The 14,456-nt window shown below is 45.8% G+C and overlaps 1 protein-coding gene across 4 annotated transcripts in view; it reads right to left on the bottom strand.

Moving 5' to 3' along the window:
* Nucleotides 1-14,456, bottom strand: part of ARAP2 (ArfGAP with RhoGAP domain, ankyrin repeat and PH domain 2) — a 1,514,823-nt gene that overhangs the window by 341,720 nt on the left and 1,158,647 nt on the right. For all 4 annotated transcript variants that reach the window (XR_013608339.1, XR_013608340.1, XM_078678359.1 and 1 more), the window contains exons 23-24: nt 12,146-12,293; nt 6,757-6,825 (exon numbers count right to left, since the gene is read on the bottom strand). Coding sequence is in view for 2 of the 4 variants with exons in the window: in XM_078678359.1 (XP_078534485.1) it covers nt 6,757-6,825; nt 12,146-12,293 (217 nt within the window). In the remaining 2 variants the exon portion in view is untranslated. The remainder of the gene's footprint in view (nt 1-6,756; nt 6,826-12,145; nt 12,294-14,456) is intronic.

Here is a 14,456-nt window from a genome sequence, read left to right as displayed (position 1 = left end):
AAATCAAAATAGGGAGTGAAGAGGTAGTGCTTAAAAAGCACTGGGGTGGATGCACCCTCCTCCAGTCAATGGTATATTCAAACAACAAGATCCACCTCTAACAAGTTTTCCTGTGAGCCAAGATATGACAGGCATACACAGTATTTGTTAAAATACCCCTCACACACCAAAAGGTCCCTTAGTGTCATGCTTCATCATCGGGGTCTTCTTGCCCCGCTACGGGACGGGGCGTGCTACGACTATCGACTACGCTGGAGCACTCAGATATTGTAAGTGGTATGTGAGGTGTATTGTTGTGAGTATAAGTAGGGTCAAAAAGTGATAGGAAAAGTGAGGTTAAAAGAATACCTGGCCTTTTGAAAACAAAAAAAATCTTTATTACTCATAGGCTGGTATTGTTAAAAATTGGTGTGGCGGAGAAAAACACAGCTTGTCGATGAGCTAGTTCTCCTGATGGTGTCAACATGTTTCGAGGCTACCTGCCTCTTCGTCAGGACGTGGTCGGATCCCTCTATCACTCACTAATGTTGCCATCAATGTGTGTTATGCGTATATACAGGTGAAACGGATATTCTAATACCTATGTGGTATGCAATTAATTTACGGTTTATAGAGCCCTAACAGTATTACCTGTTCTCCTTGCATATCACATCACGGAAGCCGCGGACGAGGGAGGATGCAAGGAGAACTCGAGGTTGAATGGAAGTTTCATTTACTCCTCATTCCTGATCGGCTCATGGGGCATTGTCTCCAACTTATCTCAGCCCACGAATCAGTAATACTGTTAGGGCTCTATAAACTGTAAATTAATTGCATACCACATAGGTATGGGAAACGTATGAACAACTGTACTTGGTTTCTTGGCAGGGATAAGATTGAACCCATCAATCTGTACATGTATCTTGGAGTATTATTTCACTCCAGTGGCAAGTTTACCTCCCAACTGTAACACTCTAGCTATGTGCCTACAATCTCTACATAGGAAACAGAAGGATCCATGCTAACCCCACTATTACAAGTTGTCCAGGCTAAGGCTCGCCCAATGCTGGCAAATGGGAGCTAGTGTGCACGTCCCCTGCACAAATCAGGATGGAGATCAGCTTAGTAAAGCAAACATTGGCTCAGCAGACAATCTTCTTAAATTGTGTTCATGGCCACAAACGTGCAAAGGAGGGCTCTCTAGGCCACCACCTTTGGCTGGAAATAAAAGGTAGTGCCTACTTGCCCATGAAAGTATTTCTGCATTTGTCTTCAACTTCCCTAGGCCTCATGTCTGCTTGAGCTTTACCACTGAGTCGAGGCGAGCTTAAAAGGCTAACAAAATCTAACACCAAAACATTATCTCTTGAAGAGGATAAACAATCCCTGACGAGGCAGAGCAATGGATGGCATGCATTCACTAACTACAAGAAGGGTTTGCCTCAAAACTACTTAGCTCTTACCTTCAATACCCAGATGAAGGAAACATTCCCAAAATACACACTGGGTATCCTGCCCTTTTTGAAGCACTATCCTCCATGGAGAAGAACGGATGGTCAGGGATTTTACAGGACATGTAGTCATAACTGCATGGATATCATCCATTTGCTGTCTCTATGCAAAGCTACCTCAGAAGACCGCTGAACAGTTTTACAGATGATATTCAATGCAAGAGGAATAAGGACACATAGAGAGGTGGTCGTAGCCTAATTTAATCCAACTGATCTTCGACTGAACTGTGAGCTGGTAAAATTTCTCCTGAAGTTGGAAACAAGGGTATTGGCTAAAGAACGAGATGAATATTTTAAAGACCTATGAATGTGGCACTTTCCATTCCGGGGTTGGTAAGCTGGAAGTTAAGTATGAAGAGCAGGTCCGAGAAAGACAGGGAGGGTAATGAGAGCTTACTTTTTCCTGCTGTACTCCCTGGTTGATCAGCACAGCTGGCCTGGATTTTCCTTAGCTCAGGAAACTAAATAGCCAAATTAATTGGTTAAGGATAGGATGTGGCGCAGTGGCCAGAGTGGACGACTCGGGCGCTGAGAACCCAGGTTCGGGCATCAGCTCAACCTCCTGTGATACTGAGCAAATCACAGTGCCGGGATATCTTCCGGGTGATAATCAGTGTAATATAAATCTACAAATATATATATAAGGAACTTATTGGATACTGTATTTTTCCCATATGATATTAGCAGTTTATGAGGCTCTTTAGTTTCAGTACAAAAGGGGATGATGGACGGAGCGTTTGAGCAAATCAAACACTCACCCCCAGTCAACTGATCTGGGTTCATCCATCACCATTCTTTAGCTCACTCAGCCACCCCAGTTCAAACATGGCCATATGCAAATCAGTCTGACCCTGTGCCTCATGGGAACAGTCCAGCCCGAACTGCCAAGCCATGTCTACTCTGGACCGGAAACAAGCATCCTGGGACCGGTATCGGATTCATAATCCTCATCAGCCAGGCTATCTTGAATCCAGTGGCCAAGTGAACAAGGGACTCACGTCTGAGCATACCCTGCCAACTTAGGGCGAACAAAGCGATACAAAAGAGTATGATGGACGGAGCATTTGAGCAAATCAAACACTCACCCCCAGTCAACTGATCTGGGTTTCATCCATCACCATTCTTTAGCTCACTCAGCCACCCCAGTTCAAACATGGCCATATGCAAATCAGTCTGACCCTGTGCCTCATGGGAACAGTCCAGCCCGAACTGCCAAGCCATGTCTTCCCTGGACCGGAAACAAGCATCCTGGGACCGGTTTCAGATTCATAATCCTCATCAGCCAGGCTATCTTGAATCCAGTGGCCAAGTGAGCAAGGCACTCACGTCTGAGCATACCCTCCCAACTTAGGGCGAACAAAGCGATACAAAAGGGGATGATGGACGGAGCGTTTGAGCAAATCAAACACTCACCCCCAGTCAACTGATCTGGGTTTCATCCATCACCATTCTTTAGCTCACTCAGCCACCCCAGTTCAAACATGGCCATATGCAAATCAGTCTGACCCTGTGCCTCATGGGAACAGTCCAGCCCGAACTGCCAAGCCATGTCTTCCCTGGACCGGAAACAAGCATCCTGGCACCGGTCATCCAATCCAATCCATCATCCCCTTTTGTTTCGCTTTGTTCGCCCTAAGTTGGCAGGGTATGCTCGGACATGAGTCCCTTGCTCACTTGGCCACTGGATTCAAGATAGCCTGGCTGATGAGGATTATTAATCCGAAACCGGTCCCAGGATGCTTATTTCCGGTCCAGGGAAGACATGGCTTGGCAGTTCGGGCTGGACTGTTCCCATGAGGCACAGGGTCGGACTGATTTGCATATGGTCATTTCTGAACTGGGGTGGCTGAGTGAGCTAACGAATGGTGATGGATTAAACCCAGATCAGTTGACTGGGGGTGAGTGTTTGATTTGCTCAAACGCTCCATCCATCATCCCCTTTTGTTTCGCTTTAGTTTCGGTAGGCATCTGTTTATGAATAGCAGGTCCCAGATTGGCACTTAATACAGTCTTATCTCCCCAGTGTTTAGGTACATCTGCAATTTATCCTCAGAGCTTTTCTAATATTTTGGCTTCCACTGTCTCGTCTAGGTTTATTTTTAATAGAAATAACAGGCAGATGATCAGGCTAAACTGCAATGAACGCTCGGGGTCTTCCTAGCTTCCCATTGTCGCCTGTTACTTTTTCCCTTGCATGAGTCCACTTACCTTGGCTAGGTGCTTGGAAGCATGGCATTTAAGTAAGAAGAGCAAGACCAATGATGACAGGGACGGAAATTAGAGCTCCAAAGAATGCTTCGCCATCATACAAGAATTCGCCAGACTTAACAGCGAGACAGCCAACCTCCTACCCTCCCAAGACCTCTGCAACAAACTCAGCTCCTTCTTTCACCTCAAGATCGAGACGGTCTACGACAACTTCAACACCCAAGACCATGGCACCACTCCAATTCCTAGACATGACACCCAACAGACCCTCCTCACTGGGACCTCGCTCACCAAAGAAGACACAACAAAAATAATGAAAAGCATCCACTCTGGGGCACCTACGGACCCCTGCCCACCGTACATCTTCCACAGGGCCATCACTGCCATCACACCCAAACTGCGCTGAACTATCAACTGCTCCCTCGAGACCACCACATTCCCCGATGACTGGAAACATGCTGAAGTCAATCCTCTCCTAAAGAAGCCCTCCACAGACCAGATCGATCTCAAGAATTTCAGACCCATCTCACTGCTCCCTTTTGCCACCAAAGTCATCGAAAAAGCGTTCAATCCCCAGCTAGCACACTTCATAGAAACCAACATCTTAGATACCTCTCAATCCGGATTCTGCAGCAACCACAGAACCGAGGCCACCCTCATAGATGCCACCGATGACATCTGCTGCCTCCTCAACCAAGGCCACACAGCAGCCCTCATCCACCAGGACCTTTTAGCAGCCTTCGACATTGTCTCCCACCGCACACTAGCCACCAGACTCCACGCCATCGACATCCAGGGAACAGCCCTAGACTGGATTTGATCTTTCCTCTCAGGCCGAACACAAAGAATAAGACTCCCGCCCTTCCTCTCTGAACCAACAGAGATCAGATGCAGAGTACCCCAGGGATCCTCCCTCAGCGCCATGCTCTTCAACGTCTACATGGCCCCTCTCGCAACCATCGTCAGAAAACACGGACTCAACATAGTCTTTTACGCGGAAGACACTCAGTTCATCCTCTTCCTCACCAAGGAACCCGACATCACCAGGCACAGTTTAAAAGAAGGTATGAAAGACGTCACAACCTGGATGAGCAGCAGCTGCCTGAAGCTCAACTCGGAGAAAATAGAAGTCCTTATCCTCAGCTCCACCACTGCCACATGGGACAACACCTGAAACCCATCCCCCCCAATGGACCATGCACGCAACCTCTGCATCATACTCGACTCTTCACTCACCATGAACCACCAGATCAACGCTGTATAATCCACTTGCTTCAACACCCTCCACATACTTCGCAAAACCTTCAAACGGATCCCCCCGACACCAGGAAGACAGTCACCCACACACTCATCACCAGCAGTCTTGACTACGGAAACACCCTCTTTGTCGGAATCAAACAAATCTCCTCTGCAAACTCCAGACCATCCAGAACGCCACAGCCAGACTACTCCTCGACATCCCACGATGTGACCACATCACCCAACACCTCTGCGACCTCAACTGCCTCCCCGTCGAAAGAAGAAAATCTTCAAACTGCTCACACATGCCTACAAAGCCCCCCATAACACCGGACCCCAATACTTTAACAAACAAATCTCCCTCAAGAGAAACCTCTTCTCTGCCGACCTTGCCCTGGCCATGGTACCTCGCATCCATAGGGCCAGAGTAGGTGGCAGATCCTTCTCTTACCTCACAGCCAAGACCTGGAGAGAATTCCCCTTTGCATACGATGGAGCCTGACACAATACCAGTTTAGAAAGGACCTCAAGACCTGGCTCTTCGAATAACCTATGGAGCTGCTCGCACCCTCCACCCCAGTGCCTTTAGACCCTTATGCATGAGTAGTGCGTTTTAAAACCTCTGATTGATTTTGTCCAGGCTGCACAACCTGGTTCGTTATCATAACTTGCCCAGGGATCCCTTGGGATCAAGAATTCAGAAAGCCAATTTAACTGGTTAAGGAACTTTTGGGAACGACTGTTACTACTGTATCTGGAGTGCATAATGGCTGTAGGTATTTGCCTCGGAACAATAATTTCAGTTCAGGCCTCATATTAGCACTTTACATAGCATTTTATCTCCCCTCTGCATTTAGGCAAAATCGCAATTTATCCCTGGGGCCTTTCCAACAGTATGGCTTCTGCTGATTTTCTAATGTTTCATTTTCTTTGGCACAAACGACGTGCCAAGGTAGAACTGTATTTCCCAACAGGTTAATTTTTTGTTTTACTGTATGCAGGGAAACGGTGGCCCTGGCATTGTTATTAGTGCATGTACTTGACTGCTCGGTTCTAGCCCTGTTTTTTTGCAAAGCAACTGTTTTCATTGCCAGTATTTGATGTTTTAAATGTATTTTAGCTGCAGTATGGTATACATGTATTGCAATTGTTTTATTCAATCATGTAGTAATGAATACAATGTAATTTAATCACTTTCTTGCTGCGTGTGTGCTGCTGCATACATACTTAACACATAAGCCTGACTCCTTTGTGCCAAGCTACGAGAGGGTTATGCTCAAGTTATTTTGGTGATTGTTTGCCATATTCTTACACCTACAACTAAAAAGTAATGCCACAGAATATGAGTATGTATTAAACATAGGAGTAAGAGAATTAAAACTTGCATACAGTGCATTTTCATGGTAATTGCAAGTACGACTTTCCATAGCAATAGAACTAGAAGAGGAATTCAAAACTAGGGATGGTGCTTTCCATGTTTTTAAAGGCATGCAATCAACCTTGATCTTGGCTGGGGATTGTCTTAGGAAAAAAGCACTTTGGGGCAGATTTACAAGCCTCTTGCGCCACTTTTGCGCCACTTTCCCCATGTTAAAAGTGACGCAAAAGTGGCGCAAGGGGCTTGTAAATCTGCCCCTTTGAGTAAAGGCAGAGTTGTCTAATGTCATTACCAACTACTTCAAGGGGGAGTAAACATTAATTAGAATAATCATGCAGTGTCTGTTCAAGTTTCATGAACGTCTCACGCCGCAAGGCATGGGTATGCTGATTTTTGGCCTATATTCTCTCATCTAAATAAAAGTAAAGCCATCATTCGCACCTGAGTGTCCTTCCATTTAGTGATACAGCTGTTTTCAATATCCATTTGTTTCACTTGGTCTTCTTTAACCTGTGGTAAAACAACAAGAATAGTGGGAAAATAACAAGAATAGATTTAACAAGTAAAAATGTGGCACGTCTATAAAAACAAAACAGGTAAAATACTGGAAACAACCTAAGTTTATTTTAAAACTATATGGTATTCGCTGTGACAACAAACCCATCATATGATTTAGATCACAATCTCCTGCTGTTTTTACTTGTGCACCTGTTTGTATTATGTCAGATAAAAACTAACATTTTCTGAAGCATACATTTGGACTTGACCCTATCTACAGGGTCAAACAAAGCAAACACAAGGAGATGACAGACGGAGCGCTGAAACATTTCACACACTCAGCCCCAGTCACAGATCTGGGTTGAATCCATCATCGTTCTTTAGCTCACTTCGCTACCCCAGTCAGACTCAGCTATATGCAAATCAGTGTTGACCCTGTGCCTCATGGGAACAGTCCAGCCCGAACTACCATGCCAGGTCTTCCCTGTACCGGAAACAAGCATCCTCAGATACTCAACCCAGTAACAGATCTAGGTTGAGTCCATCATCGTTCTTTAGCTCACTTCGCCACCTATTTGCAGGGTCACCATCAAACATTTGCAGAGTATCCATACAAGGTGAAAGACTTAAGCAAAGGCTACTCATAGCATATGATGGAGCAGGGATTCTTAATTCGGGTGCTATCATCATACAAACCCTGCCTTTTTGTTTTTTAGTCCACGTGGAGAGAGTCCTAGGAGCAATCATTTACATTCATTTTCATAAACAGTTAAGACCAGTGGGGCGCCACAGGAAAGACAAAGAGAACTGAAGGAAGTTTTAAAGGATTTATAAAAATAAAAAAATTAAATCTTACTTATTAGTTCATTAAGTATTAAGATGTTAAGCATCATTGCTAAGAGTGTAAATGGTCCATGAGCCAATATTTCTAAATAGGATGGCATAGAACATTAACAAGAATTACGCAAATATTACAAAATAGTCAACAAGTGTCTTCCATAAAGTAATCCCTTATCCAAACATAAGCAGGTATAAACCAGGGAAGAGCATTTAATTAGCCAAATAAAGGTCTCTGAGTGAGAGAATATGAGTGCTTGGGCCTAAAGCCTGTGCACTCGGGAAGAGGAGATCAGCAGTGATGAGAAAGGTCTAAGGGTCTTCTCAGTTCGAAGTCCGCAAGCATCTCTTCCCTCCAGTGAAAGGAACATGTATTCAACTAAATAACACTAGTTGCAACATTTCAGGCTGTTCTTACTCTCAGGTACCAACCATAATATTTCAGACTCTGAGAGCAGGTAAACTCTCCTATTAGAGAAACACAATCAGCCATGTGGCGGTACAGTTAGCTCTTCCCACAAGTTGCTCTCCCATTCTGGCATCAGCTTCTTCAGACAAGGTCCCATACATTACAATAAACGATTCACTCGGAAGCAATAAGTATCTGGGAAACCAGCATCCACAATAGAAAACCCCCAAGCATTCAAAACAGATGATAATGAAATGTGCAGACCGTAGGAAGGTGGAATCTGACTATATGGTTACCTCCACTTTTTCCCTGGTGTTTTGCTGGTTTTTGACTTAGTTGGCCTGGGACCCTGCTATTCAGGGCCCCAGACTATCTGCTTTCTCTATAAAATGGACTCCATGTACTTTAGGTACATACCAGATTGGTTACTGGTCACCCTTGTGAGCCCCTGTATAGTGTAGCATAGGTACCCAGGGCATAGGTGCACCCTAGGCCTACCAGAGGCTGCAGCATGTATTGTGCCACCCCTGGTTTGCCTTCCAAACTGACACCACAGGTCTGTTCACACAGCCTGAGTAATGTGGTGTAATCACCCCTTACTTAGATATAGTATACCGATATCTACCTTCACATTTAGACTCATATACACCTATAAGCCACTCCTATGGTAGGCCTCGACAATCCTGGAGGCAGAGTGCTTGGTTTTATGTGAGAGGGTGCCCTAGCATGAGCTGAACCCCTCTGCAGCTTTCCGAACCATCTCCTTATAGCTGTTCTATGATATAGCCATACCATATACTCTTAAGTGCATTATAATCCTCGGGGTTAATGCTAACTTTGGTTTGGTTTATCAAAACATGTTGTGTAAGGTGTCGAATACTTTGGAATACTACCCCCCCCCCCGCCAATTCTAGTGGCCGGGGTAGCATTGCACCCTTCTAGAGGGAAAAGACATGTAAGTTACTGCTTTACCCGGTTAAAGTTAAACAGAGCCTCAGCATCACAAAATGGATGCTGTTGCCTCAGACACGAGTCTGACCTCCTGTTGCTGGACGAACACCGGCAGGGGAGGCCTGGACAATAGGTTTCCTGTCTAGGGAGGTGCCAGAACCTCCCCAGACAGGGGTTTTGTGTATTGGGGCAGGGAGGCTGCCTGGGGCACGCAAGGTGCTCCATGCATAGCCCGGTTCAAACCAGTTGCTGGGGCACTCCAGCCCCAGCTCTGGTGCGAAACTGGACAAAGGGAAACGGGTGTAACCACCCCTTCTCAGGTCCACCCATAGGAGGGACCTAGTCAGGTAATCCAGCCCCCATCCTTAGTATAAGTATAGGAGCTGTGTCCCTGGGACTTTAGATTATCCTGGACGAATCTTTGTAAGACATATCTTGGACCTTCGACATTCCATTCTGACTGGAAAATGGAAGACATCTCCCTTGTGGTCAAGGAGTGACCACCCTGTGCAAACAGGCACCAACCACAACTTTGCTGGTCTGCAGTTTCAAGGCTCCCGTCAAAACCCGAAGACTCTGCGACTCAAGAACTGGACTTCCAGACTTCTCTGACCCCGACCCACATCCTCAGCAAAGCTGAAACCCGTGGCGGACACGAGAGACATGGGACCGGACATCTTGGACATCCTGCATTTTGCTACCTGCACTCCTTGCCTGAGGCCTCAGTAAGTTGTGCATTGGGCTACAAGAAGCTCCAGCCCCGAACACTATTTTGACTGAAGCCCAGGCCCCCACACTCCGCGAGTGTCCCGTGGGCCCCGTTTTTGCATTTGAGCTTGACGCGCCTTCCCAGTTTCTTGCCCGTTGGCTAGTGAGCCCCCTGAAGACGCCATCTTGAATCTAACTTGCTTTTCTGGTTGCTCCAAGCTTGCTCCAGCTTTCCTGAAAAGGAGAAGCGCCACAGACCTTGCTGGTCTGCAACAGAGCCAATCTTGACATCCTGCGTGGGGTGTGGTTGCCAAGGCTTGTTGGGTCCTATCTAGATACCAACACCGCAGTAATCTATATCCATTATGAGACAGCTTGAATCTAGCTCCTAGTTATCGTTGATGCTTCCTGGACCTCGTGGCTGAAGAGACAAACTCACCTTCTTCACCTTAAAGCACCCAACATCGCCTGGTTCCTTCCTGGTTCCTTCCAGAATCTGTCCCTTATGCTTTCAGGTTCTTCACATCTCCGATCCACCCTTGGATCCACCCGGACACTTTTCCTCTGGTCGCCTGCAGTACTTCTTTGCAGCTCTCCATAGAAAACGACGACGAAACCTGACACGAAAAGACACCTATGCACCCGGCTTCCCTCGGTGAGGTAACACGAGTACTCAGGTGCTCCCGTGGTTCTTGACTCTCGAAGTGTCCTAGTTTAAAAGGGTTCCATCCTAGTCCATCCGGAAGTGTCCTTAAATTGTAACTTTGTATCTTTTACGATCTCCATAGAAAGTCAATGGGAACCCGCGCCTGTGTTTAGCAGGGCCGGACTGGCTACCGGGCAGTTTAGAAAGCTGCCGAGCTGGGGGCTGATTTCACTGCGGTGGGGGCTAATTTCGTTCATGGAGACCTGCGTGTGCTTCGAAATAATTAATGCAAAACGAATTTCGTTTAGCACACGCAGGTCTCCATGAACGAAATCACCCCCCAGCTCAGCAGCATTCCAAACCGCCCGGTAGCCAGTCCGGCCCTGGTGTTTAGACACTGCACGCGGCTCCCGTGGGTCTTCTACTACCTAACCTTTGGTTGTTTAGTGTAGCCCCAGCGCTTCTACAGGCCCTAGGCCTGCTTTCTAACTCTAACGTGGTACATATACCACTTTCTTAGTATATGGTTTGTGAGGCCCCTAGAGCATAACGTATACTGTGCAACTTATCGTATATTAACTGTGTGACTTGTATTGTATTTTTACCTCTGACCTCATAAAGAGTGCAGAGGGGTTGTGTTTTGATTAAATACATATATATTTGATATATACCTTGTGTGGTATCCTTTCATTTGGTATTCAAGGGATTATATATGGTAAAACAACTTGCTTAACTCGCCTACTGAAGTCTTAGCCTGAAGACTGCTGGTTCATGTTACCACTAGGATAGCTTTCTATAAGGTTGACTTTACAAGCACCATCAATAAGGGTCGATTAGACTGGTGCAAGGTGCACGCTAGAACTAGTGGACATCATATGCCAGGCTAACTTCTCACACAGGCCTCTTAGCCTTTAAAGTGTAACAGTCTGGAATAACTCAGGAGATGCTCATAATGGCTAAATGCGGTCACTTACTACAAATTATATTATTCATATGAACGTTATTTAACTATATGAATATCATTTTGTTAATAAATGTGTATATTTATGCAAATGTAAAAATTTCAATTACACACATTAAAAATGCAGTATGTTAGTATTCCCAATTAGACTTGTGATGATGTATTTTCATTATTGGTCCTTGTTTGATGTTTATCTCTGTTTTTGGTTGGCGTCGCCTTTGAATATGAATGTGTCGAGGTTGTGGGTGGACCAAAGAGTCAGTCGTGTTTTTGTTCTGAAGAGAAAGTTAAGGTTGGGGTGACTATCTTCAGCATGCAATGTCGCTGCGCAAGTGTTAATAACCATGCCATTTAGAGGTTTCCTGGAGAGCATTTACATGGCGTGTAAAATCATGCAGATATGAGAAGCAGAGTTTCTGGGCTGAAGCAGGCCTTGTTGGGGGCCAAACAATATATACCCATATCTTTGTACACTTTGCCAAGACCTAGAAGCCTTAGATGTACTAATGAGGAGGAAACAAGGCACATGGTGCAGGTCAAGGATGTAGTAAGAACCAACTATTCCCGATCTCGATACATCAAACTATTTTTAAACGGACAGATAGGACGAAAGACACGATTTAGTGAAACAGATATGGACAATTACAAAATATCTATAATTAAAACATGTTTGCTAGTTTCGGACCCTGGATGCAACAATTAGACATTCCACTTACAGAAACTAAGATAAAACAATTCTGATCAGAAAAAAAGGAATCTATGGTACAGTTACACAGACACAGATAATATTTTACATATTAATTTGGGTGAAGAAACTTACTTGAAAAAGTTGTACATAATTGTTAATTAGATCCTCAATAACACTAACTTCTTCGCCATGTTGACCTTCTGTTTGAAACAAACAGGCAGAAAATGCCATGGCTAAATTGTGTGCGGCCAGGCAATTAATTTCAGAACATTTCCATACTCTGCGAAAACAAAGTTAGTCAATTAGAGCACACTGTTATTTATGTGCGAATGTCATCTTTGAAGGACGTAGTACCTATAGTTTCTATGTTTGTTCAAATAAATCATGCCCATGATGAACATTATTATTGTGAAATAATACATTTGGGGTGATGATAAATAGCTCGACATGTTTACCTCACAAATGTATTTGCAAACTTTTCTACAAGAAATCCGGAACCTGTTGCTAGCCTCCTCGGTTCTCAGTAGGAAGAAACACAAAGCTACCCACGCTGGGAGGTAAGCCCGTGTACCTATAATCATACATAGATTTAGAAGGCATTGTGCCTCGGGCTGCACTGCTTTCAATACAACCTCCAGAAATAAATTTATACTTTGTGAATATTGCACACACGTTCACACCATGAAATTGTAAATTGTTAATTTCATACTGTGCACGGTAACATTTTAGTAAAATGTGACATTCCTAACCCACACCATATGCTTTGTCAAAATATTTTGATCACATAATGATAGCAGAACTTTCAAAAAGTGGGAAATAAATATGTGCAAAATATCTTGAGGAAAAAGTAATGCCAATATTTTACAAAGAGAGGAAGTATATTTTATTTACAGGATAATCAACAAGGGGTTTGTATTGGAATATAGACTAACGGGCCTGGCCTCTACTGGTTGGTACTGAATCTACACGCCGCATACTTCACTGCCTCCTCATTTCCTTTGTCATCCGATTCCTTTCTACTGCTGACAGTGCTGCGGGCCTGGGGCACAGTCTGCCTGCACAGGCGTGGCCCACTCCAGCTGCCCACTGCATGAAGCGCTTCTCACGCTTGCCCCAAGGTGAGCCCATCCTGGCCCCAGAGCACACTCCCAGGCAGTCGCCTACACTCTGCTGCACTAGCCTCACCACAGGTGCTAAAGCACCGGAGCCTATCGCCACAGCGCACACTTAAGGAGGTGCCAGTTTACCTTGTGAGAGGCCCTACCATCAAGTAGTGTCTCCCCCGCTGCTCTTGATGACAAGCTTGGCGATGCTCATGTGCCATGTGAGTAGTCGAGGACAGAAGTTACCACTCACCACACCTGGCACCTCCAGATAACTTCCTGCCATGCCTCTTCCTGCCGCCTCAGGTTCCTGCTACCACCCAGAGGTTCCTCCCAGCCAGGCGGCATCCTGCTGAGAGGAGTGCACAATACATGCCACAGTGGCACACATCTGACCCGCTGAGCCACTGCCCAGCATGACATCCATTCCTTCACTGGACCCCTTCATAGTCACCGGCCCACTGCCAAATCAAGTCGCCTGTTTGAAAGCCTGGGTTGAGCACCTGGAAACATTTTGGGAAGCCATGGATATTGAGTATGGCAGGAAATGGTCCATGCTCTGAATCTGGACAGAGCCGATGTGTCAAAAGGTCCAAGTCTCTCTCCGAAGTGGGCCCACCACACACTTACATAAGGCTCAAGAATGCCGCCTCCACCCAATTTGAACCTTTTGCAAACCCTGGCTATGAGGGCTTCCTCTTCTGCCAAGCTTGGCAGAAACTAGATGAATCTGTGGAATGTTCCATACCTGCCTCAAAGAACTGGCAAGCACCTGCACCCTGCCTGATGAGGATAAGATGAGGGTGCCCTTCATCCATGGATGCACATCCATGAAAGTCCGAGAATGCATCCTACAAGAGCCAAACATGTTGGTGAGAAATATTCTGTCCCTAGGACACGTTAAAGAACTTTCCAAGACAAGGGCAGTGCCCATGGACACAGCTCCGCAGTCACCAATCAAGGAGGAATCCATCAACGCTGTCAGTACAGAGGCCTGGAGAACAAAGTCAGAGATGCCCTAACTCAAGACAGCCAGCTACCCCCACCAAGGAGACTGCCCAGCGTGAAGTAAGAAGTGTGCTGCAAGCAGAATACCGAACCACTTCTCCAAAGTGTGCCACTCCACCCAAAGAAAACCCCAGGGCCAGGGAAAGCAGTGTGTCCTCTCTGTCGATGTGCACCCTGACACACCCGTGGAGAGTGGCATGGATAATGATGAGCAAGAAGCTGTCCACATTGTGCAGTTTATCAAGCGGACAAGCGCAACACCCAGGTCCAAGTACACTCACCACCTAAAACAAGTTACAGCCCTGATAGACATGGGGGCCTCCATCAACCTT

The sequence above is a fragment of the Lissotriton helveticus genome, chromosome 2_2 (genome assembly GCF_964261635.1).
Source record: "Lissotriton helveticus chromosome 2_2, aLisHel1.1, whole genome shotgun sequence".
Lineage (NCBI taxonomy): Eukaryota > Metazoa > Chordata > Amphibia > Caudata > Salamandridae > Lissotriton > Lissotriton helveticus.
Note: the sequence above shows the minus strand (reverse complement) of the source record. Positions and strands in the feature narration are given on the sequence as shown.